The sequence below is a fragment of the Chlorocebus sabaeus genome, chromosome 25 (genome assembly GCF_047675955.1).
Source record: "Chlorocebus sabaeus isolate Y175 chromosome 25, mChlSab1.0.hap1, whole genome shotgun sequence".
Taxonomy (NCBI): Eukaryota; Metazoa; Chordata; class Mammalia; order Primates; family Cercopithecidae; genus Chlorocebus; species Chlorocebus sabaeus.
The window spans coordinates 57,160,017-57,187,531 of NC_132928.1; the positions used below are offsets into that span (position 1 = coordinate 57,160,017).

The 27,515-nt window shown below is 37.0% G+C and overlaps 1 protein-coding gene and 1 long non-coding RNA gene across 9 annotated transcripts in view; one reads left to right on the plus strand and one right to left on the minus strand.

Moving 5' to 3' along the window:
* The window catches only part of SUCO (SUN domain containing ossification factor), an 82,362-nt gene extending 61,621 nt beyond the window's left edge, over window positions 1-20,741 (minus strand). For 2 of the 5 annotated variants that reach the window (XM_073011790.1, XM_073011789.1), the window contains exons 1-2: window positions 20,246-20,739; window positions 2,095-2,209 (exon numbers count right to left, since the gene is read on the minus strand). In XM_073011790.1, the coding sequence (XP_072867891.1) occupies window positions 2,095-2,209; window positions 20,246-20,307 (177 nt within the window). In that variant the 5' untranslated portion in view covers window positions 20,308-20,739. Of the gene's footprint in view, window positions 1-330; window positions 442-2,094; window positions 2,210-20,245 lie in introns of all 5 variants that reach the window. The other 3 variants (XR_496605.3, XM_007989491.3, XM_007989492.3) reach the window with 3 other exon arrangements.
* A 79-nt stretch (window positions 20,742-20,820) lies between these two features.
* The window catches only part of LOC103230578 (uncharacterized), a 42,771-nt gene continuing 36,076 nt past the window's right edge, over window positions 20,821-27,515 (plus strand). For all 4 annotated transcript variants that reach the window (XR_012091287.1, XR_012091288.1, XR_012091290.1 and 1 more), the window contains exon 1: window positions 20,821-21,553. This is a non-coding gene — a long non-coding RNA (uncharacterized lncRNA). The remainder of the gene's footprint in view (window positions 21,554-27,515) is intronic.

Here is a 27,515-nt window from a genome sequence, read left to right on the forward strand (position 1 = left end):
GGTTAGAAAAAAATTTCCTAACAACTGAAAATCTGAAGAGACAAGATACATCATAATGAACCAAAATAGAACCGAGGAAGAAACGAGGATTTACACTCAAACCTGTACTACCAAGAGACTAGTCACATTTATTATTATTATTATCTGTAATTATACATGTTCTCAAAAGTAGTACTATTAGCAGGTAAGTAATCTTAAGTCCAGTTACAGAGTACCTCAAAGTGAAAAAACTAACAATACACACACAATACGGTGACCGAACAGAGGTTTTCAACCTTGTGAAGTAGTTTGAAATGACATATTATTAAAAATCAAAGCAACATAGCTTACTTCTACACCCACAATAGCGTCATCTTTTAATTTATGTTCTTCTGGAGAAACAGGTAAATTTGAACCTGATTTTCCCAATGATTCAGCATTGATAGGTCCCTCTCTTTCATCCTATATAACAAACAACAACAAAAAAGATCACCTGATAAAACTGTTTTACAAAAGTTATAAAGCAATATGAAGACCATTTCTTTCCATACTTTAAAACCAAAAAATTGACTTGTGTATTTGACTCTAATTAATTTCATTTGTTTATAGGATTATTGTCTATTTCCTCGAATCCCCTCATTGCTACAACATTTAAAATGTGCAATACACCAGTTCAACAACTTCATTTGATTTCTTAATAAGCATTTTAGTCTTACCATCCAGCACTGTTTTAAGCACCTAGTAAAACTCCAATAAATATCTGACAAATGAAGGTACATAAAGCTCTTTCTTTTATCTCTTTTTTGACATACATTTGAGTTAGAATTTCTAATACCTTTATGCCTTCTAGAGTGTAACTTTCATAAAAGTTCATATTCAATCTTTGTTTACCTGAGTCTATATAGCTCATACTAGGTATCTAAATGTTTGCTGGAAAAATATGCTTTCCCCCTTAATGCTCTGCTTAAATTCATTTTTATGACATTTGTTTGCAAAATGCTTCATCAAAAAGGGGATTAAATCAAAATCTTACATACTGTGTGGGTGAAAATATAAAATTATAGTTTTTTTGGAGATATGTGGCAAGTCTTCAAATTTTAAATGCTCCATCCCAGAAATATATCCAACATAACTTAAATTTAAATAATCCACTCTAAATACACAAAAGAAAACCCTCAAGTATGTAATTGTAAATATGTGTTGAAACACACACACACACACACACACACGTGTGCACACATGGCAGGGAACAAAATGCAAAAGTTTGTCAATAAAGAAACAATTGATAAATAACATGTCTGTATAACAAGATTAAAATGCAGCCATTCAGAATATATCAACATGAAAAGATGATATATGAGCTATCACTGGGGGAAAGGGGGATGTCAATTTTTTATATATATATATATATGATATTTTCATAGAAATAAAAATATTAATTTGTGGGCATATATAAAGGTGTTATCTATACCCACAGAACAAGGTCCGAACATTTTCACAAAAGATAGTAAACTGTTGTTCCTTTGGGGAAAGGAATGAGACATAAATAATAAATATTTTATATCAATATAAATTATTTCAGTAATTTTAAATAAATACACTGAGGTTAAAGGCAAAAGCCAAATCTAGTCAATACTCACCATTTATCATTTAAAGTGGTAAAATAACATGTTTTAAGATCATGAGGTTTTTTGGAGTCTTTATATTTACTGCACCTAATTACATAAAACAAACTACAAAGCCACTAACTGTAGATTCTCCATGGAATACTCATTTCTAATAGTTTTTAATTTGCAAAATTGGGATTTCTTTAAAAACTCTAATTATTATAGATCATTAAAAACAAATCACTCGTTTTCAGCTCTCTGAACATGCACTACCCTATACTATAGGACTAAGGATGTTACAAAATTCCAAATACAAGCAACAAGAATAAACATATAAATATCTCTGAGCCATCAGAATGTAAGAATTACCTGAGTAATAGCAAAGAAAAATACAAATCTCCACCAAAAATTATGGCACAGCATTTTTGAAATTGTTTTATTTTGAATGTTTTCAGACACTCTCAGAAAGCTGACACACAAATTATAATGTTAACTTTATTTAAGGCACCTTTTTCGGGAATTGTACATCTTCATTTTCTAGCGCACAGTTGTCATCTTGAGAGTAATACGATGACGCTGAAGCTGAAGAACTCTCTTTACAACATACACGCCAGCTGGGAAGCCTGTAAAACACCCACCACCACCAGCGACAAACAGAAAAAGAGAAAGAAAAAGAAAGAAGAAAAGTTGATAAGTCAACGTATTTCTGTATGGGCTAGAATTTGAGGCAATAAACAGACAGATGGTTCCTATCCTAATACCTTTTAACAATTTAATGATGAAAATCAATATGCATAAGAAAAACATAAACATTATTATCAGCATTCCAAGTAAGACATTACGAATTCCATGAAGGCACAACAGGAAAGTCTTCACCAGAAGCAGTATCTGATCATTATGACACAAGGAACAGAGAAAGCTGTCAAATAGCTAACCTCCTCGGAAAGCAACAGTTCTTATAAATTCTAACAAATATTTAAGAACAGATAATCCTAAAGTTACCTCAACTGTTTAAAAGCCTAGAAGCTTCCAAATTATTTTTGCATACAGAACCTAACGGTGCTATCAAAAACTAACAGAAATAGCACACACATAAATGAATACTAGAGGTGAATAGTACTTATGAAATAACATGCAAAACTTACCAAGAAAACAATAAAAAAGAAAGTCTCTAGGAACATACCAAAGGAGAAATATACCACAATTATTATCAAGTAGAGTTCAGCTCTGACATTCAAAACTGGTCCAATATAATAAAATCAACTTGATTTGCTATGCAAAAATATCAAGGAAAAACATCTTATGATTATATTCACAGCTACTGAAAAACATCTGATAAACTTATATACCCATCAATGTTTCAAGAATCAATAATGAAACAGGAATAATTACATATTTAACATGGAAAATACATATGTAATACATAAAACTAAAAGTCAGTACTATACATAGTGAGGAAACCTAAAAAGACACCTATATAGATCTGAAATAAGACAAGAATGTCCATTTTCATTAGCATTACAAAACACGAAGATAAAAGAGACATAAAAATGGAAAAGACAGTAAAATTATCTGTAGTTCCAAATAATGAGGGTATCTGCATTAATTGCAGACGAGTTTATATAAATGGAAAATTCAAAAGAATCACCTGTTAAAAGAACAGGTATAAAAATTATATTCCCAGATATAAAAATTATATTCCCAAGTATAAAATTAAGAAGCAAATCAACACTCTCAAACCATAACAAGTACTCATTTACAATAGAAACAATAAAGTGCCCAGATAGAAACTTGGCAAGAAATCTTCTAGTAAGTAGAAATGTTTGAAACTGCCAATATTTGACAATCTTTTTACTTGAAAAAAGTGTCAATTTCACAATTCAAAATAATAGGAGCAGTCTGAAAACCACATACTGAGGTGGTAAAAAGGGAGACTTTTTGTATAAAAAGCCAGAAAGAGTCAAGAAATAGTCAAGAATATTCTGATATGAGGGGACTAGATCTATATGAAACTACAGTAATTACAGCAATATGATACTGAGATAACAGAGGCAAAGGAAACCCCCAGGACGACTAGAAAGAGAAATCCCAGGAAGATAGCTGTAAACAAGGAATAGAAGGCAACCAGCCTAGGTTAGTTTATCAGAGCACCCAAATACCACCAGAAGAAACGGAATGCCTAGGTTTAAAGACTTTGGAGATTTCTTAAACCGACTGCTTTCATTTTAGAAATTGTATTTCTATTTTTTCCTTGAAGGAAGGTTTTCAACTTGAATGTGTGGTGAAAAGTTTTTCTTGTGGCAACCTACAGTCTTTAATACTTCTAGGCATCCTGCCATTTTAAGGATGTATGTTACAACTATGTGTTTCAAAAAATAATGGTTAAGTGTTAGGGTAAAAGAGAAGTCAATTCATCCTTACTAAAAAGAATAGGAGAGGGACTCAGGAAAATTTTTCTAAAGGATATAGCAACTGAAGAGCCAAGGAAGATTTCATTAAGAAAGTGGAAAACATTCTTTATTGGGCCAAGGGAGATTTCATTACGGAAGAAAGCATTCTTTAATGTGAAAGTGATTGAAAAAAACCATCTTTTTAAAATGGATATCCAATGGCTTGCAATGACAGCTTTTTATATTTGCCTAGCACAGAATTACTGAACTAGCTATCTTTTTGTTTTTATCATACTATCAAATAAATCTAGCAAAATAATGCAATAATGAATTCTAGAAAGACATTAATGTGCGATAAAGAATATGCTAATATGCAAATGAGCCAAGCTTAATAATCGCAGAGAAGGAGTCTGCAATTATTAAGCTTGACTAATAAAACTAAACTGGAGTCTATCACTTTCAAATGAATTGTTTTCCTCCGAGTTTTAATGAAGAAACTTTACAAGCATGTAAGATTACCCAGTAAGTACCAATTATTATGTTAGATACAGGGCCCTGTTAGGAAACATTAGGGGTAATTTTCAACTCATTTAAAAATTTGAGTAAGTACATATAGTTTTAAGAAAATATGAAAACAACAAAGTAGTCATTTTAATTAACACAGAAACCAAACAAGATGGAAAACATTATGTCATTAAGACAGCTATTTATTATATATGAGTAAAAAGAGGAAAGAATTACAAATATATATGCACCTAACAATGTAGAAAATACACTACAACCATGGGCAAAGCTACAGGTGGAAAGAGAATAATCAAGAATTATGGTGGCCTATTTTAAATTACCTCACAAAATAACAGATTAAGTGAACAAAATGATATTTATATTCCATGTAAGAAGCTCAATCAAAGATACAGAATTTTATACCAAATACAAATTAAAACATTCTTCTTGAGGACACAGGGAATATTTCCCAAATACCAATCATAAACTGAAGCCTCAAAAGAAGCCTCAAATTCCAAAAACTCAAGCTCTAAAAGATTATATTCCCCAACCAGGCTGCAACAAAATTTGAAATAACAAAAAGACAGCTAACAATATCCCAAGCCTGGAAGTAAGAAATATGTAGCAAAATAATCCTTAGGTTAAAGAGGAAACAACATTATGAAATAATCAGCAGAAGACTACCAATCAAAACTGATGGGATGTAGATGAGACAATAGCAGGAAAATTATGCTTCTGGATATATGAAGACAAATGCTGAAAACAGAAGAGCTAATCATTCAACTCAAAAAGATAGAGGACAGTACAAATGCAAAGAAACAAGGAAGGATACATGGACAGGCACTGCTAAAATAGAGAACAAAAACAGCAAAGAAAATTAAGAAAATCAAAAGTCGGTTCTTTGAAGAAAGTATTAGACAAACTTCTGGCAAAATCAATAAATGGAAGATAGTAATGGAAATTAACAAAATATGGAATAAAAAGATAACCACAGAGAAAACATTTTTAAAATTATAAAATATTATAAATTATATATAACAATATATTTGGCAACAGGAGAAATGGATACGTTTCTAGAAAAACAGCAAAACTGCCATAAGGAATGGAAAAAACTGATAACAGACTGATAACAAATAAACCTGAATGGATCTATGAACATCTCACACATAGGAGAAAATTCAAACCCGGTTTTTAAATTTTTTATTTGGAAATAGTTTCAAATTTCGGAAGAGTAGGCAGCATAGTACCAAAAAAAAAATCTACAAATGCCTTAGCTGTATCAACCCATTGTTAACATTTTACTTAATTTGTTCCATTATTTGTCATTTGCCCATGCTCACTCACTCATCCTCCCTCTCTCCCTCTGTTTCCTCTCTCCCAGTAATTTACCTCTAAAATACTGTGATATCTATTTCCACAGAATAGGGATATTCTCTTGAATAACTACAATACAGCTATCAACTTCAATAAGTGTTACATTGACACAAAAATTTACTATCTATATTGCAATTTTGTCAATTAATCAAATGTCTTTTTTAGAATTCCTTTCTCTAATACGGAATTAAATCTATGACCATGTCCTGCATTTGTCATGTCTATTCAGTATCATTTAACTTGGAACAGTTCTGGAGCTTTATTTTATGCAGCACTAACATTTTTGAAGGCTATAGTCCCTTTTCTTTTTAGATAGTATAGTCCTTATGTGAGATTTGTCTAATGTATCATGATGACCAGATTCAGATTAGGTATTCTCAGTCAGAAGGCTTTGTTGTGTCTTTCTCAGGATATTATAGTGATGTTGTGACTTTCTCAGGATATTGTATCGAGAAGCATATAATATCCACGTTCCAGCAGTTGCAATTCTACTTTTAGGTACTTCTCAACAGCAATGAAAACTATGTCCACAAAAAGCCTTGTACAAGCATGTCCCTAGTAGTTTCTACTCAGGACTAGATAGCCAAAATCTGGAAGCAGCCCAGATAACTACTAACAGAAGAACAAACAAACTGTAGTACATTCACACAGTGTACTACTACTCAGCAATAAAAAGGAACTAATTAATGACAAAGGAAACAAAATGGGTAAATCTCAGACATTACATTGAGTAAAAAGAAGTCAAACACATGAGTAAATACTGTATAATTCCATTTAGATGAAGGTCCAGAATTGGCAAAACTAATCCATGGTGACAGAAATCAGATTACTACTTGCCTCTGGGGGATTCACCAGAAAGGGACATGAGAGAACTTTCTGGGGTGATGAGAATATTCTATATCTTGAGCGGGTGTGAGTTACATACGTGTATGCATGTGTCAAAACTGATCTAACTATACAGTTAAGGTCTGTGCATTTTGCTGTACATTATTTATTTATTCTGAGACAGGGTCTCACTCTGTCACCCAGGCTGGGGTGCAGTGGTGTCATCTCAGCTCACTGCGGCCTTCCCCTTCCCGGGCTCAAGTGATCCTTCCACCTCAGCCTCCAGAATAGCTGGGACTACAGGCAAGCACCAACATGTCTGGCTAATTTTTGTATTTTTGGAAGAGATGGGGTTTTGCCACGTTGCCCAGGCTAGTCTTGAACTCCCGGGGTCAAGTGATCCACCTGCTTCGGCCTCCCAAAGTGCAAAGTGCCACTGTGCCTGGCCTATACAGGTTTTATTACCTGTTCAAGATCCTGCAACTAATAAGTGGGGATCTGGGGTTAAAACTTGGATCTTTTTGACTCTGAAGCACGGGCCTCTTAGCTACTACACTACATGGCCTTCATCTTTATCACTTGTTGCCATTACGAAAATCATGAAGTAGTTAATCAGAACTTCTCCTTTGTGATAGTTGTTTTATTTTTGTATTATGCTGTAACTAGCCTTGACTAGTATTACCGATTCTTGAGTGAATGTAACAGTGTTATCTTCTTACCTTTCTTTTTATTTATCTGTTGGATAGAAAATATGAAACATGAAATGTAGCAACATGGAAAAATCCAACACTTTGGAGAGAGATCTAAATTTGCAAGGTGAGTGATGGGCAACTTATGAGCTTCAGTTTCCTTCTTTGTAAAAACTAGATTAATACTTTAATCCAAGAGTATGGACAAATTTAAGAGGAGCCCAGGAGTCAGAGACCAGCCTGGGCAACAAGGCAAAACCCCCTCTCTACAAAACATACAAAAATTAGCCAGGCATGGTGGCGCACACCTCTGGTCCCAGCTACTCAGGAGCCTGAGGTGGAAGGAGAATCACCGGTGCCCAGGGAGGTCAAGGCTGCAGTGAGTGGTGATCATGCTGCTGTACTCCAGCCTGGGGGACAGAGTGAGGAAAAAAAAAAAAAAGCAAGTAAGCAAGCCTGTATGCCTCAACTCAGTATCAAAATTGTAAAATGGACTTATTAGGAGGAACTGAAATAAATGTATATGCTATGCTTAGCCTGGCACAGAATATGCACTGAAATGTCAGTTATTATCAGCCACTACCTTTTCTATCTACTTTCACTTACCAAATTTCACAGTAGTTTACACTTGTAATCTCAACTTCTTCACCTTCTACTTAGTCCTCAGCCTGCTGAAATCTAGTTTCTGCCCTCACTGTACCACTCAGACTAGTATGGTGTGGCAGAAGTTAGATTTTTTTGATTCCCCGGCTGCATGTGGTACCTCTGACTGCTGTTTTAACTTAAACCACCTCCTTTTTGACTTGTCAAATTACACACTTCTGCTTCTCATCTCACGCTGACTCCTGCTTCCGAGTCTCCTTTGATATGCTGCTTCTGTTCACTATTTAAATTCTGATGCTCCAAGGGTCTGGTTCTGAATCTTCCCTTTATATTCTACATAGGAGACTTACCTACTCTCATGGTTTTTAGTTGACGGCTACTGAAACTTTTATCTTCAGCCCTTATCTTTTCCTAACTGGCCCATTCCTTAAAACCCTTCTGTGATACCCTACATTAATGCTGACGATACATAAAGCTCATTTAAAAGTTGCACCTCTCTTCCTTCATATTCCAAGATACCTCAAAAACATCTAAATCCAAAATTGAATACATTAGCTTCCTTTTCCAAATCTCTTCCTCTCATATCCTTGATCCCACCATCTGGTACTGCTGTCTACCCAGTCCTCAAACTAGAAACCTGAAAAACATCTGTGACTATTCCTTTGCCTTCACCCTCCCTTGACCATCTCGTTTATTCTACTCTAAATTTCTTTAAATCATTTCTCAATCCCCATTCTGACTGCCTTAACTCAAGCCCTTATCTCTTACCTAGAGCAAACTCCTAACAGATCTCCCTAATTCCTAACTTGCTACATCTGCGAATCAACCATTAACACTGCCAAAAATCTAACAGTAAATTATCACACTACCATTCCCCTGCTTAAGACCTTTTATAGACTCCATTAACTACGTGACAAAACCCAAGCTTCTCTCCACATGCTATTTAAAAATCTCTAACAATTCTACTAATGTCTTCAGCTTCATACTTCCTGCCACTCTCCCTGCCTTTCACTTTATGCTTCAGTGATACAGAGCTACCTGTAATAGTTCCTTGAACACAAACTGCGCTGTCTCATGTCTCTGGCTCATGCTGTTTCCTCTTTCAAGAATGTTCTGTACTTACTCCCACTCCCACTATCTAAAACCTAACAAAATACCTATAATTCTCTCTTGGGGCAAGAAACTAGTAAGGGCCTAAAACATTTTCCTGATTTCCACAATCTGGGGTTAGTGGGCGGCCCCTCTCTAAATTCTCACAGCCTGTTGGCTATCTCTACCTGAGCACATACACACTGAAATGAAATTAACTGTTTATTTTTGTTTCTCAAATAAGACTAAGCAACTCCAAGGCAGAGAATACACTGCCCTCTTGCCAGCATGATGATCTGCTGAGCTCCTACTTTGACTATGAATTGGAAAAGCTTTTTCAGAGCTTTAAAAAGAAGAATGAGAAAAGACTTTGTGGTAAAAGAAATAACTAAACTAGGCAATAAAGAATTGCTTCTTAAACATAAATTCAAAACTAATCCCTTGTACAGAAATATAGTGCCAGCCACCCAATTAGGGCAGTATGGTTAAAGTTAACAGTGAACATTGTAGTTTTTGAGTATTACTTCCTGGATATCTGGAAAAAATTACAAAAATCCTTAAGTATTGAGAAACTTGTGGGAAATGGGTGAATAATATGGAAGCCACTTTGGTCAAACACTGGTAATAAAACAAGACCAAAAGATCACCAGGCCTCTAGTGCCTTCGCTTAAGCAACCTAGTTTCTCTCCATCATAATGTTTTATTAAAAGACAGATATTCTTCTAAACCACATTATCAATCTGGAGTTCTTTTAAGGTTGCTTATCTTCTGCTTGGTCTATCTGCTAATAGGTAAGAGCACACTGGACCTCTTTCTCCTTGCAGTTTTTATTCTATTTGGCTACTTCAACAGTCTTTAGTCAAACCACATGCAACTGTACAGCTTAGCTGAAGAAAGTTCTATGTTCTAGTGCCTGTTTCTAATTAAACCTTTGCATTTCAGTAGTTCTGACTTTTAATCTTCACTCTGATGTAGGATTGGGTCTTAAATTCTCTTAGCTTAATATTCCACATATCAAATTCTATTAGAAACTTGTTTCACTAAATTGGCCCATAATTTCATTGATGAAACATAGAGAAGCACTTAGTAAACAATGTGATATGTTCTGTTTTTATATCTTAACCTACCATTAGAAATTCAGTCAATACAATTTGTCCTCTAAGATGCTGGAAATAATCATACCCTATACTTGATAATAACATATTTTCAGAAATTGGGTACGGTGTATTTAGCCTCTAAAACACAAGTGACAGTACTTTTGTTACCTTAATTTTCAATGAGAAACTACAGAGTCCTCAAATCAATTACTACCAGGCCAACAGATCAGCCATGCTAAAACAAAGTCTCTATTAGGAAAAGTAGAAAATAAAGCTACAACAGTTGGTATGGGTCAGACTGCAGGCATTTAGAAATTAGCAAGGTTTAAAGTTTTATCCTTCAAGGAGCCTTTGAAAGATATTTCATTAGAGGACTGACATAATCAAAGTTGCATGTAAGATAAATCCAGCAGCACTGTGTAAAATAGGTTGTAGCAAACAAGTATGAAGCTACTCTACATGTTAACTTTTTTTTTTAAGTACTCTTCTACCTCCCCTCGCTGCCAAACAAATGTGTGAAATTCATGCCTAGGAGCTCTCCAAGTATCTTCTAATCTCCACTCCCAAAAGCTATCAATCACTTCCCTCTTTTGAAAACAAGGCCCGTTTCTCAGTTTTCAAGCCCTTCAACCTTATCTGAGACATTTTATATTGTTGACCACTCAAATGACTTACTTAAATCTTTTTCCATCTCTCTTTCCAGTTTCCTCCTTCCTTTCAGAGCTTTACTATGCTTGGCACCTTTCTTTATTCTGTTTCAAAAGTCCAATGATCTCTTTCAAAAATGATTCCCTCTATGACAGCGGTCACCAACCTTTTGGCACCAGAGACCAGTTTCATGGAACACAACTTTGCCATGAATGGGGTTGGGGGGTGGCGCATTACATTCTCATGAGGAGCACAGAACCTAGCATGTGCGGTTCATGGTAGGGTTCGTGCTCCTATGAGAATCTAGTTCTGCTGCTAATCTGACAGGAGGTGGAGCTCAGGCAGTAATGCTCACTCACCTGCTGTTCACCTCCTGTCGTGCGGTCAGGGTCCTAACAGACTACGGACTAGCACCGGTCCCCAGCCCAGGGGTTGGGGACCTCTGCTTTATGAGGACAACGCCAAGCCAAATTTTCTTTTTTTTTTTTTTTCTTGAGATGGAGTTTTGCTCTTGTTGACCAGGCTGGAGTGCAATGGCACAATCCTGACTCACCACAACCTCCGCCTCCCAGGTTCAAGTGATTCTCCTGCCTCAGTCTCCCAAGTAGCTGGAATTACAGGCATGTGCCACCACGCCCGGCTAATTTTCTACTTTTTTAGTACAGACAGGGTTTCTCCATGTTGGTCAGGCTGGTCTCGAACTCCTGACCTCAGGTGATCACCTGCCTTGGTCTCCCAAAGTGCTGGGATTACAGGCATAAGCCACCGCGCCTGGGACTCCAGGCCAAATTTTAGCTGCATTCAAGTCTGCGTTTTTAAGTGCCCATAAAATGTCTCTACTTGGATATTCCATTCACCTCCAACTAACAGCTCCTTCCCCTTCCAAGCCCTTTGCCAACTCTTCCACTTCTTTTTGACCACCACCGATTCTTCTAGTTGCCCAAGTTAAAACAAACAAGCAAAAAAAAAAAAAAAAAAAAAAAAAAAAACGCTTAACATTTCTTTTATCATTGAACTTTATTTCACAGATTCATAATTTTAGGCCCTAGAATGTATCTCTCAGAGACAGTGTGCTCCAAGAAAGCAGCTACTTTGTTTTGTCCGCCAGAATCCTGCATAGGATACAGCACACAGAAGCCTAAGTAAATATCTCTTTGCATTGAGATGGGTAACAGAAAGGGGATGTTGAACAGAGTTTGGTTAGAGGCAAACTAAAATCCAGTTATTTAGAATCCTAGCCTAATGCTGTTACCTGCTGTGCTGCACTGCACTGCACTGCCAGCTTGCCAACCTTTCACAAAACCAAATCAGTTACGTCCTCAAAAATCTCTATTTATTGTACCCTCTTCTTTGTTTCTACTGCCAAGATTAAGTTGTTCTTATGACAAGCCTCAATTACTCCAAAGGCATTTTAGGATCCGGGATTTGAAGATATCATTATCTGAGAATGCTCAAGTCTCTTATATAAAATGGCATTTGCATATCACCTATGTATATCCTCCCATATAAATATCTAGAGGTGATTTAAAATATCTAGAGATGATTTAAAACATCTATGCATACCCTCCCATATAAATATCTAGAGGTGATTTAAAATATCTACAGGTGATTTAAAATATCTAGAGGTGATTTAAAACATCCATGCATATCCTCCCATATAAATATCTAGAGGTGATTTAAAACCTAATGCTATGTAAATGCTATGTAAATAGCTGTTATACAACATTGTTTTTATTTGTATTTTTATTGTTGTATTGTTATTTTTTATTTTTTTAAATATATTTTCAACCTGAGGTTGGTTGCATCTGTGGATGTGAAAGTCAGTTGTATTCATCCAAGTCTCTTTCCTCTAAAAAAAAAATCTAGCACAATTATGTCAAAATAATGTTCTCACAACACCACTTTTCTTGCTGAATCTTTATTATCTAATTCTTTGGACTGGCTTGCAAAATCTACCAAAATCTCTGAAATCTATCTCTTTCTCCTCAAGCTTGTCTGTTTACTACCACTCCTACCCAAATCAACTAGATTATCTCTTTTATTCATAACTCTCTCTCTCCTTGACAATTAAGTGCCATCTACCCACTGCAAGCAGGCATACAGACATACACATGCACACATAAAGAAACAGCCATTTATTCACATTATCAACACCAGTACCTCTTGTTTTAGCTCATGAAGCTCCTGTTTGCATAGAAGTAGAGTTTATAAACCACATATTTCCCTTGAACCCAAGTCAAGCCTTCCTTTAGAACTCTAGCCCTCATTTTCTCCTAAGCATTTACTATGCAATTCAGTTTTCTGTGTTGTTTACTAACATTCAAACCAGATATCTTAGAATGTTAGATATACAAAAAATAAACTGAGTTAATCTAATACAGTAATACAGACTTGAATGCATAAGAGTATCCCAAACTTACTAACAAAATCTACAAGGTAAGAATCCTATGTATGTGTATTTCTTTTAAAAGTTTCATGAACAATTCCAATGTCCACTCCTTCCTAGGCCAATCCAGGTACCCACATTTCAGATGAAAAAAGTTGACACTTTGCCAGATAAAATTATTAACTAGAAAAAGTGAAGAAACTTGCCCAAGACCATCTACCAGCCAACTGGCAGCACAGCATACTGGTTAAGAGAACACAGGCTTAGAACCTGGCCTTCTTAGGTTCTGGCTCTGTTGCTTCCCGGCTGTGAGAACTTGGGCAAGCTGGTTAACTTCTTTGTGCCCACCTTTCTTCATCTTTAAAATGGAGTGTCTACCTTAAAACATTGATACAGAGAATAAAATAATTTAATGTATATTACCTTGAATAGTATTTAGTACTTAGAAGAGAAATAATCACTCAATAAATGTTCATATTAATAATGCAAAGGAAGGACTACAACCAAGCTCTGACGTAGTTTTACGTCTTAAGCACTACACCACTATCTGTATTGTAACAAGCAGCTTATATACAGAGCTCAAGTCTCACAATTCTTCTGTATCCTTCACCACACCAAATACACTGTGGATAATCAAATATTTTAAGTGGATTTATAAATTCCCATTTTTAACTCTGAAACCTGGGCCATCTTATTTCTACTCAACAAATTACCAAAGTACCTAGAGTCAATGAATAACATATGGTAATGCTTACTATATGTGAGGCATTGTTCTTAGCCTGTACATGTTTTTTCCCCAGTAGATTACAAACGCTACATAATACAAAATTAGCTTAGTACCTACAAACCGTATTAATGTTACAGAATACTTTCTAATAAAGCTAGGTGTCACTTTCATGTAAAATATAAAATAATTTTAACTAGCAATTATAAAGTCCTAAATAAAACCAAATCTTCTTTCAAAAAAAACTTGCATTAAACAAATTTATCCCAAAGGATTAACACTCTTATACTGCAAATATTCAAAGCAATTTCCTATTCCCTTGTGACATGTACAATTTGACTTGTGAAATTAGTCTAAAATATGGCCTTGAAAAACAAAGACAGGTAACATAAAACTGGTGCTAAAGTATAATCTAAAACACGTAGATAAGTTTCAAGTAAAGAGATTTTGTCTCTTTCCAGTTATGCATAAACTACTAAACAAAAGCATCACGTGTTTCTATTTGACGATGACTTGAGAATAATAAAGCACTTAAATTTTTATAAGTTTCCCTTTCGTTATAAGCATAACAATATTAATTATACATATTGATTCATTTGTCCATTCAGACTGTTGAGAAAAGTGGAACAATAATGTACAAGTTCATGAACAAATGAAAAATGAAATAACCGATGCTCAAAAGAGCTGATACCTTTTATTTTTTCCATTGCCTGTCAACCCTACTACCTGCTCCCACTCCAGTATATCCTCAAATGTTTAATAACATAAAGGACCAACATGAAACACGTTATTTGCCATCTTTTACTGGACACAGTGTTCAGGTGTTATGCAAAGATGTCACACACCTTCTTTCACAGACCTTTTCCTATTAAGGCAAGTTGGCTTCATCTAACTTGTCTGAAGGGAATCTGACACTGTATGACCCGACACCTCTTATAAATATAAATACCAGGTGCTTTCTTTGGAATATATATCCCAGAGCAAAGATAAACTTTTCTTCCTCAGTCTTTCACACTAAGTTCCATTAAAAAAATCATTTTTGTAAAGGTCATCTTTCATTGGTTTATTCAAGGAAAGAAAAAAAAAAGGGCATCGAATGATTTGGAGAAGTGGGACTATGTTATTATTTTACTTATTTCAAATATTATTCAGAGAAGAAATAGATTCAGAACCTTTAAAGTTAAGAGACAGAAGCAGAAACAAGCAAAAAATTCCTCCAGATTTTCTGGGAAATTTTCAATATGTTTTATCTATATGTTTCCAATATGCTCTATTCATCACCTCAAAAAAGAAAAAAACAGCTTATATATTGTTCTAGTTTTTAAATTTTTTTCTGCTCACTTATGTATATTAATAGACCAGCAATTATGAGAGAAAAAGCAAAAGGGTACAGAAATATAATCACAAACCAGGAAATAAACCTCTTAAATTGATAAAAACTGGTCTGACATACTCAGAAAAATTACTACTAAGGTCAAAAATGCCAACATATTGATTTAGATATCAACTCTCTTCTAGTGGGACCACGACTTAGGACCTCCTGCCTCCAAAGTATGTCCCCTACATTCCACTTTATCCTCCACATCGATCTAATTAAAAGATCCACGTGACCTCATGCTCCTGTTCTCCAGCTTAAATGACTTCACTTGCTCAGCCTCTGTCAGGTGGTTAGAATCAGAATTCATCTGCATGATAATCAAATCCCTTCAAAACCTAGCTCTAGCTTCTCTTCCCATCCCTGCTCACATACACTCACGCTCTAGATAACTGGGTAAGAGTGTTCTCTCTGCCTACAACAAAATTCTCTCATCGTGAACTATCCATCCTGCAGACCATTTTATGGATGAGAGTTGAGGTTCACAGAAGTAACTTGTCCAAAGACATACAGTTAGTGACAGAACCATAAGTAGGATACGAATTCTTCCTTTGCTATTCCTAAAGACCTTTGTAAGTACCTGCTACATTTGTCAAATGTGTAAGACTTGTTTAAATGTCAAGCTCTTCCCGAAAGTCTAAGCTTCTCCAAGATGATCCTTTGGGGTGAAGGAAGAACAGATTTGTTTAGTTTAAAAAAAAAAAGTTTTACTAAGATTAATGTAAGGATTCATACTTGGTCTGAAGGGTCAGATGGTCACACATCAAGAACAGCAAGGACTATTGGCAGAAACCCAGGGAAAGAGTGGAAGTCTCACAAACAATGGGTTTTACTTACAGCACACCATGATTCACTGTGGTTTATGTTTGCCCAGTTAGGTAGACTTAGGAATTATTCAGTTTTAATTGAACTGACCCTCACAACATCGGGAAGCAGCTTTTTAAAAAAGTCCTGCAAAGAATTTAATAATGCAAGCACAGCCAACAAGAAAATGACAAGGCTGGCTCCTAAGTAGTTGAAGCTATTCCTCTTCTATACTACGATGTCATATAATCTAGTAGGTCAATCACGTAGCTCTCATTAAAAATTATTATTTTAATGAGAACAAAAGGCACCGTTAACGGAAATTATTTTTTTCTAATTTTCCTTAAATATCTAACTTGCATTATTATTACATACACTAATACACTATTATTATATTGGCACATGTATATAACTTGTAAACAATTAAGGGGCATGCACAGGTTTTACTAATTAGGGGATACACTCAGAATATCCACTAATTGTGTTTTTTTTTTTCCTCTTGAAGGTAATGCAGCTTTCCCAGTTTGCCCATGACTGAGGAAGTATGGTATAGGGTATAGGCTGAATAATGCGCCCCCCCTCAAAGATGTCTGCATCCTAATCCCTAAATATGTTACCTTACATAGTAAAAGAGACTTCGCAGATGTGATTAAATTAAGGATTATGAGATAGGGAGATTATCCTGGAATGTCTGGGTGGACCCAACGTAATCACAATAGTCCTTATAAGAGGCAGTGGCAGGAGGACCACTCATTACTAGACATAAGGAATGAAAAAAAAGGTTGGAGTGCTGATGTGAGGAAGGGGCCACAGAATACGGGTGGCCTCTAGAGAAATATTCTCCCCTCAGAGCTTCCAAAATGAACCAGCCCAGTTGACATCTTAATTTTATTTAGCCCTGTGAGACATACCTTGGACTTCTCACCCACAGAATTGTAAGGTAATAAATGTTAGTTGTTTTAAGCCACTAAATTTGTGTCAATTTGTTACAGCAGGCATAGGACACTAATGCAGGGAATTCCTAGGTTATGCGACTTCCAGTGTTAAAACCAAGACAAGCTGGTGACCCTCTATCTTAGATTTTCGGTGCTCATAAAAACATCTGGCACAGTAAGTATGAGAAAAAAATGTGGTTGAATAATGTTATGATGAAATATTTACATAATACACTGTTACTGTTACAAAGATCTCTCATTTGTATTATTTCATCGTTCTAACAACCCTGTGAAGTATGAGTGGATCAATTTCCCCATTCTGAGAATATAACAACTAAGGTTCAAAGAAGTTACATAACATGTCAAAGAACACACATCTAGTAAATGATGGAGCCACATATATAAAATACAGGCCTTCTGACCTACAAAGGACTATGGTACTCAGGAGCCTGTGCTGCCTAAGTTCAAATTTAAGCTCCAAAGCTTAACAGCTGCTTAACCTTAGCCAAGTTACTTAACCTCTATACTTCCTCACATGTAAAATGCAAAAGGAAGTTAATAATAATACCTATCTTACAGGGCTCTTATAAAGATTAAAGGTGCTATTGTCAAGTAAACATCATGTGCCTGACATATAGACAGCTGTCAGTAAATATCAGCTATCATTGCTCTGTGCTGCAGCTATAGCGCATTTATGCCTAAAATATTCTACTTGATCAAAAATCATAAAGTATGCAACAGGAAAAAACAGCAAAAAAAAAAAAATGAGTAATGACATAGAATAGATGAAATAGTTTTTCTGTGAACATAATCTAAGGTTAGTAGTCTAGGCTGGAAGATAAAAGCAGAGGGGAGACATAATCAAGATCTATGAAATTATGATAGTAAACTTACCAGTAATATTGGTAGCATGAGAGGGGAAACCTTAGAAACTAGAATACTGTAGAACAGATATACAGCACTCAAAATCTTCAAAACAAATTGATCACAAAATTTTGAGACAATTTGTGAATAACAAAAGAGACAAAAGTGGCTACTAAAAGGCACTCATCAACTCTTGCAAACGTTTTATCTAACCCTAGGACTTGCTGGTAGCCCTTTCTGTTAAAGGGAATGGGGTTGTTGGGAAAAGAAATACCACACCAGATTGCAGCAAAAGTTAGAAATCCATTAAGTGCCATTAATTTCAACTTGGCAAGAAAGCAGAGTCTTCAAAGAAAAAACGCACCCTTTGCCAATCATCACCACGTACCACTCCTCTTCCCCAATTTCATTCATCATCACCCTTCAAAAAAAAAACCTTTAAGCCTTAATGTCCTATTTTAGTGCCTTTTAATCGTTTTGCTAAAGAATAATTAAAATGTCTCTAAATTTGGTGGTCTAAACAAATCTCAAAATAAACTAACCCAATAGTTTCCTAAGCTAAAGTTTCTTAAAATGTTCACACTCTTTTCTTAAACTCTCCACATCCATTTTCCTCACTAGGAGTTAAAAAACTTTACAAAGTTTATTACTACTTTCAATACCGGGCCAACCTATTTTTTCCCTAACAGGGAAATTCATTAGCTCTTCACTAGAGCTAATGATTGAAGGTGAGAAAACATATTGAGGGTTAGCTTAATCAAAAGATAGCCAGAAATTCCCAAAAGAAATAGAAGCAGAGTTAACTTAAATTTACAAATGATTGTAAGAATCACATTCTATTGCTTGATTTCGTTTACACCATCTAAAAAAAAAAAAAAAGCCAGAGATACTGGTGTGTTTTTAAACTTGAATGAAAGTGTTGACCTTTTCCTTATTCGCCATTTCAGAAAGTTTTGATGAATAAAAACATGGTTTAAAGATGGGCAAGACCAAGAAAAAAGAGGAAAGAAAATACAGTCTACGAGTATAACTAGGCAGCCCCAGAAAGAGATGAAAATGAATACAAGCTTCAGTATCTACAAATTTAAATTTAAAATGAGGTAAGTGGATTTATCTCTTACAGGCACTTCTCCGGACCCAACACAGTAAGTAGAAAGGGGAGGATTTTATTAAAAACGGGAGGTGGGTATTAAAAGGATTCAGAATGAAAGGTAAAAAGTCAATTTTTTTTGTTCTCAAAAACTTCTACCATCCTTCCAATCAAAATCCCTCAGCCAGGCGAGAGTTTTCTCTTCCCCTTGTTTATGTATTATTTTATGTGAGCAACAACTCTACAATTTCAGTGCCTCTGGAATCCATTAGGCATCCATAAAAATGAAAATAGCGTTGGTGCTCTGCAGAAACAAGCAAAACAGGAAACTTAATTTCTATTTTAATATAACAAACAGCAAATAGCCTTGACTGAAGAAAGATGTTTTCAGTCATCAATTGTCACATATCTTTGAAGAAATTCCCTGGGAGGAAAGAATGGCTTTTCCAAGTACAGTGAGAGCAGTCTTTCGACTTACAAGCTTTCTCTGCTCCTCAAAAAACTCCAGAAGTGCCTGGGATTAAACGGAAACTCCGTAAAACTTGGGGGGTGCTTTAGGGACAAAGCATTCTTCCCGCCTTCAAAATACAGTATTTACCTTCCCACTACCAAGGGACATTACCAAAAACTACTACACACACTACATCTAAGACACCCTCTCCACCAAACCAACTGAAAAAGTGCTTCATAACACACACACACACACACACACACACACGCTCCCCCAAGTTTCCAAAAACAGTGGCCCAAGTGTACTTGGGATCAAACACTGTGCGAGAAATGTCCAGGAGAACTACTGCTTATACATTACTCTTACCTTCACGACCACTCAGTTTTAAAATCGCACGTCCGGAACGTATCACATCCGAAGTGCTTTATCCCCTTACCACACTAAGAACGCAAAGACTGGCGGCAAATCGGAGCAACTTACTTACCATCGATCTGAATACCCAACCCCAAACCCTGCACCGTCTCCAAGGGGTAGAAGAACTGAGTACAAAGGCACTTGGTGGTTCCTTCTACCTCGGCACCTCTCTCCCTCCCACTGAGTCTCTGTAAATTCCAAAATACACCACGAAAATCTCCGCACAGAGCACTACCAGACCAGTCAGATGGAGAGTCGAGAAGTAATCGGTTTGTCCCTTCCAAGGGGGCCTTGGAAACCCGGACCCTAAAAGCCAAGAGGACTTGGGGGTGTGACCTGGGCTGCTCCCTCCCCTATACTCCCCTCACGGGACTCCCCTGTCGTCGCGGCTACTCACCAGACCAGAGAGCACAGAAAGAGGCAGGAGACCAGGGCCAAGGCCCGCTGGTGCTTCTTCATCTTCTCCTCCTTCTTCCCCCTGTCAGAAGGCGGCACATCCTCCCGGCAGCCGCCACTGCCGAGGCCAAGATGGAGGAGCCGGAGCAGGAGCGCGAGGATGGGACCGATAATCCTAAAGGCTGTGGCGCTGGCTGAGCGGCTCCTCAGTGGCTCGCGTCCTGGCAGCCCTCTCCGAGGGCCCCACAGCCGCGCGACAGGGGCGCTTCACAGGACTCCGGGGACCGCCGCTGCTGCGGCCGCCGGCTCGTCCACGCCCGCCTCCAGAAGCCGCCGCCGCCGCCACTGCCACCCCATATCCTCCCCGCCCGCCCGGGGCCTTGCTCCGTGAGACCAGCGACCAACGGCCGCCGCGTACTCGCCTCTCAACAGCCAATCGCCAGCGGGGCCGCGACACCTCACACACCGCTGAGCTGGAAAGCGACGCGTCACCCACGTCCCGCGGCGCCCACACCCCCACCAGCCTCTGCGTAGGCCACGCCCCCTCCGACGCCGCAGGCGGAGAAGCCGGAGGCAGGAGACCACAAAACGCAGGAGCAGAAGCTGTCGCTGCTCCGCCCGCCCCAGGTCCCGCCCCCTTGCGGGCTAGCGTTCAAAAGAGCCCCGTGATCGTTCGCATTCCCCCTTACAGTGGCCCGCCCCTCGTCCCGTGCGCGCCGAGTCCGCGCAAGCGCCCTTGGGAGTTGTAGTTTGCCTTCCAGAATCCGTTTTCTTCTTTCCCTGTCCCTCCTAGAATCCATGGTTTTATTGCGGAAGTCTGTAGTTTCGCTGCTCACCACGAGACTGATCAGCTTTGGAAGTGTTGCACTCTTTTCCTCTTTTGAGCACAGTTCGTGGGATGGCCTAGAATGACGGGGTTGAGGGTTGTGAGGGAAGCTGTACTAATAAAATTTAAAGACCCTTTCCCTGTATCAATGGACTGCCCCATCGAGCTAGATGTTGATTGGTAGATAGAAAGGGGCGAGCCAAGAATCTCTCATCTGATTGGTTGTAGCGGAAAACCTTTCGCTTTTTCTTTCCTTCAGCAAGAATTTCGCCGCTTGCCGGGTTCCTCACTTGTAGTGTGTTTCGTTGGTTTTCGTTCTGTTGCTTTCGAACTTTGGGTTCTCTGCGATGGAGTCGGAAGGGAGGAGTTGTCTCCGTTAGAGGAGCACCCACAGACGCTCCAAGTCCTGAGGTTCACCGAAAGTGGGGAAGGCAGTCGCTTACACTCATCTAAGAGCAAGAAGTGACCACTTCTCAATACTAAGTAAGGGGCAGCATGCCCATTCCAAGTCTTTACGCCGCTGAGGGGACGGAGGCTGCAATGGTCTGTGCCTTGGAACATGGCATAATGTTTAGTGTGAAAAATGTTTAAAGGAGGTGTTACTTATTGTTCATGTGGCCGTAGGGAAAAACCCCTCAGTAAAATGCCCACCTAACGCCTAATTTTGAGCCGCGGAATTTCCTTATGAACCTTCTATGTTGAATTGTATGTTAATTGTAGTCCCAAAGAACTGAATGATTTCACCCACTCTGTAATTCTTGGATATAAGTCAATTTGATGTTAGAGAAATTACGCAAAGAGTGATAATTTTGGTTTTAAAGGTGTTCACCCTGAACTGCCTTTTCTGGCAGTAATTAGGTAACAGTTCCACTTATCTGCTGATGCTACTCTTAATATATGACAATAAAATCCTTTCATCTCTCACCTATTGCGGGAAGCAAATATTTATCTCACCTAAAAACAGTATCAAATGATTAATATGCAACTTTAAAAGAAAGTAGGGGCAATGGAAGGGTAGGGATAAATTGACATTCTTTACCATGTTGGACACCCTTTTCCTCTTATTCCAGGAACTTTTATTCAGGATAGGAAACAGCTGAGGTATCCCTCAGCTGATCCTCAGTACATCACAGCCAAAGAAGTTATATTAGAATACATGCTTGTCTCAAATCTAGGAAGTTATCAAGCTACGTCTGTCCCTCTCATCCCAAACTCACAGACCCATCCACTTATTTTCCACCAAGTCCCTGCAATGATTTTTTGGAATATGCAAGTACAAAGAATTTTACTTTTTTCTTTCTCTTTCTTTCCTTCCTTGACTGCCTGCCTGCCTGCCTTTTTCTCTGGCAGTTGGAGCTTTATTAATACCCCCGTGGTAGGCTTCCCATTCACCTAATTATCATCCAATTATTAGCTTTTACTATTTCAATCTATAAATGTTCTTTTCTCTTTTTGAATTTCATTTCCATGGTTTCATGTTAAGGCTTAATCCTTCAGTACTCTGAGCTTTTTCCATTTTTCTCTTGGGCAAGTTTAATTTTCAACTATACTGTTGACTCCCAAACCTATTTCCCAACCTCTTCTCAAGTAGTTGCTGGACATATTATTTAGATATTCTATCACTTCCAATTTTATCTGCACAAAATAGAACTCATTTTTCCCATAAATTAGCTTCTTTGCCTGACTTTCTATATTTATGTTGATTCTTTCCTATTCTAAGACTCCAGATGAAATAAATAGAAATTCCATAGAGCTGACCTTTAAAGAACTGGTAGACATTTTTCCACCTATCTGTTAAATATAATGAGAAAAAGAGGAGAGAAAATTTATAACTCAATAGACAAGTATAAGAAAGTGAGTAATAGTTTATAAAATAAAACTAGTATAGATAAATGTCACCATACTTAAAAAGTATAACATATGCCAAAAATGGCAAGAAAGAATATAGAAAAGGTCAAAGCATGTATAATATATAATCTTTAATATATAATATTTAATTATATAATATATATAATCTTTTAAGACTTAGGCTAATTAACCACCATCAACTACCCATTAACTATAATACAGTAATTCTCAACCTGGGGCAGACTTCCCCCCAGGGTGAAATTGGCATTGTGTGAACACATTTTTTGCTTGTCACATTGGAGAAGTACTACTGGCACCTAATGAGTGGAGGCCAGGGATGCTCTTTCACATCCTACAGTGCACAAGAAAGCCCTCCACAACAAAAATTATTTGGCCCAAAAAGTCAAAAGTGCCAAGGTTGAGAAACCCTGCTATAACCGAATCTCCCAATTCAATAAAATCTATAAAGCACTGACCACACACAGGATAACTTGTTTGCCCTGCAGATCCTTGGATTATTCAGCAAGTCACTAGGGCCTAAACTGCACAATTAACATGAGTTCTCCCATTCCTGAAAAGCTGACTAAACCAGAAACTCTAGGCAGCTCAAGTCCTTGCCTTGATAAAGATCTGATACTCTGTTTGCTTATGGTGAAAGAGAACAAGCAGACCTTAAAAAAGGAACCAACCCCTTCTGGCTATCTCGTTTGTTCTTTATCTCATATACAAATCATATTTAAGATACCCAAGAGAACTGTTTGTCTAAGTTGGTGGTATTTCATGAGCAAGCTTTTACGTATTTTGATTTAGTTGAAAAATTACCTGCTCCTTTCAATATTATAAAATGCTGAGATCCTATATGTCTCAGAAGGATCTTAGAGACCAATGACATTTAGATGCTTCCAGAGTAAAAGTCAGTTAAAACAGATGTTTCCTGGAAATCAGTCAAAGAAAGGTTGGGAGATTGAGAACACACAAATAGACAATAAAAGAGACTAAGATGGAAAATGGAAAAATGGTGAATGTAGCAATCAGCACTTAACAATTCAACCACATAAAAAGTATAAACAATACTTTTAAAACTGTTTGTCCCCCCAATCATCTTCTTTATGTACATAAATATGTGTGTAGAATAGCATATACTTTATTTAGTTACTCCCTACCTGAAAAGAGCCTTAACTACTTAGCCAAATCTACCTTAACAGAGCACTGATAATTTGGCCACTTCGGGAGTTAAGGGTAGAAATCAGAAGGAGATAAGACATAGATTACTTCATTAGTACAGCCTGAGAACTCAGTCTCTTGAGGGCTGGAAGATCACAGAGTGCAAGGTTGGCATGCACGGTTCTGTTTTTACTGCAAATAACAAAAGGTAAGATTTCCCTTTTTAAAAATTCTACTTTGTGATCCCAAATTCAGTCTTCTATCACTGGGTTAACATATGTGTATTTTGAAGATACATGAATTGTAAATAGGCTCATAATGGAATCAACTAGAAGAAGGGAATGATTTACATGTGGGTGACAGAGAAGGAGACATCAAAGATGGTCCAATTTCTAAGAACGTATGTGCCATTACATTAGTAGGAAAGTCAGGAGTTGCAGATTTACAAGTTAAGAAGACTAGTACGGTTTTGGAAGCACAGTATTGAGGTTCTGGTGGAAGTATCTAGCAAGAATTTACAAGTACAAGATTCAAAATAGGGAGAGAAAGTAACAACTGAAGCAGCATGTTGGGGATTGTAACTGATGTGTCCTTTAGCACCTCCTGTATAACGCTCTCAGAAGAAGCTTCCTAAAACATTATCTTCATCATGTCCATTCTTTGGTGCAAAAATATCCTATAGGTCTGACATATTTGTCAAATAAAGTCCTGCCTCCTTGGCCTGGCATTCAAAACTTTCCATAATCAAACCCAGTTGATGTAGTTCAAGCTTTATTTCCCACTATTTTCTTTCATAACTCAACCTTCTGACCAGACTACACTGTTTGTTATGACCTGAAACACTGGTGCCTGCCCTTATTACACTGTTTTTATTTAATAGTCATTTGTCTCCCCAAGCAGTGAATAAATTCCTTATTGCAGAGAGGTCATGTGTTTTATTGATATATATCACACAGTGACGTTTTTTTATTACAGAGGCCCAAGAAATAATTTTTTACTTTTCACTCAACTATTTATTTGTCTAATCACCTTGAATTACAATTTGCCCTATAATTTAAACTCCTAGGAGTAGCAAGCCCTTAGGATGAGAACGTTTTATGCGATTGACTAGCCTAGAGCACCTAGTCAACTACTTCTTTCTCGATAAATTATCAGATTAGCTTTTCAGCATAACGTTATTTGACTTATGTCTGACTAGATTTTCCTAGGTTCTAGTTACCCTAAGTAACCTGGAGAAATAAAGTGTTCAATAAATATTTATTGAGCCTTTTTTGTATTAAAGATGCTGAGACAGATATTTGCTCCAGGAAAGCTTTAGTGTTCTAGCAGGGAGTCTTGATCTTCTGAACAGCACTCTTTTGGTAGTCTGGTGAAGCCCTTGAAACCCTTCTCAGAATGTTTATAAAGGTATAAAATAAAACATAGATTACAAAGGAAACCAACTGTAGGGAAATACAGTTATTAATACAGTTATTGCGAAGCAAATTTGTGATCTAATAAGGTGGGCTTTTTCATTAATGCATAAATAACAAGGTCTAACAGCAGGTCTCCTAATGTCAATAATTCCAAAATGGTGATAAGTATAAGAGATATTCCAAGATACCTACAATATGCATAATGTGATATGAAAATATCTGTGATTAATGTTGGTGACAAAGTTGTAGATACAGCCAGTACTACCACAGTTTGTTACCTACATTCACAATAAAATCAAATTCTAAATTTCAGTAGAGGTTAGGAGAATAGAGATATAATTATTATTCCATCCATGGACCTGTGAATTATATACATGGATCCCAACTAAGAAGTCCTGCAAAAGAGCAATGTTTTTTAAACTGTGGGGTCACAATTCATTAGAGAGTCAAGAAATAAATCTTGAGGGAATCCAGCAGCACTTTTTAAAAAATAAAATACAATAATTTAGAAAATATCAGAGTGTGTCTCAGCAAGAGGAAATATTTTTGTGGGGCACTCTTATTTCAGTAATATATGTGATGTGTGTATACGTGTGTGTGTGTGTACAGTTATATACATACATACATACTAGGTTGCAATATAAAATATATGTCTGCATTTTTTTGTTTGTTTTTTTGTTTTGTTTGTTTTTTTGTTTTGTTTTGAGACAGATTCTTGCTCTGTCATGCAGGCTGGATGGAGTGCAGCGGCACGATCTCGGCTCACTGCAACCTCTGCCTCTCAGGTTCAAGTGATTCTCCTGCCTCAGCCTCCAGAGTAGCTGGGATTACAGGTGCACATCACCACACCTGGCTAATTTTTGTATTTTTAGTAGAGATGGGGTTTTGCCATGTTGGCCAGGCTGGTCTTAAACTGACCTCAAGTGATCTGCCAGCCTCCACCTCCCAAAGTGCTGGGATTGCAGGAGTGAGCCACTGAGCCCTGCCAAATAGATGTCTTAAAGTGAGTTGCAGTCAAAATAATGTGAAAGCCACTGCACTAGAGGAAATGAAATACATAAGATGCATGGAATAAATGCCTCAAATAATGTGAATTGCGAGTGTCACAAGATTTTAGAGGAAAAGGAAATTATTATTTTTGTGAGGAAATTATCAAAGACTTAAAAGAGACAGATTTGATGTGGTTCTTTAAAAATGAGTATGATATTCACAGAGATATGAAGTGAAGGTATTTCAGGTATAGGGAACAGTAAGCACTAGAATCCAATTTAAAACTATTTTAAAACCCTTATATGCCTTCTAATTTTAATTTACTTGACACTTATTTGGTATTCTGTGTTTGAAATAGTGAAGGTGAGCTCTAATCAAATAAAATAAATAGGTATTTTTTAAACACATAAAATACTTCACTATAGGTACTGTGGGGATTTTTTTAACAAGCATTAGAGATATTATTTTCTATGAAACAAGGTGTTCAAGAACATTAAAATAACAAAATGTGGTACAAATACAAAGTGATCAAAGTTCAAGATAATTAAATTGGGGTAAAGATAATATATTCATTGCACACATACAATTACTTTTACTCACAAAACCCCATAAAACAACAGAAAAGAGTCTGTTTGTTTGTTTGTTAATACCTAGGCTGCAAGGATGGGAGATCAGGTGAGAGGGTCATAAGAAAAAAACCTTGAAGCTGGAAAGCAGATAAGTAAGAAACGCTTCCTAACATGATGATATGCTGATCTGACAAGCCTAGTTTATCACCTTTAATAATTCTGACATAATTTATAATAGTACCAACTTTTGTAGGAGTGGAAAAGTGATATTTTTACCCATCATAAGAGTCACAGCTGACACTCCTATAACAAAAGACTGGTTAACAAAGGAACAGCATAACACATTTACTTGATCAAAAAGTTTTACTTGACACAGGAAACTTCAGAAATGAACACACAAAGACCTAGGTAAAACTGTCCATTTTTATGATTAGATTAAATGAAGAATGGACAGCCATA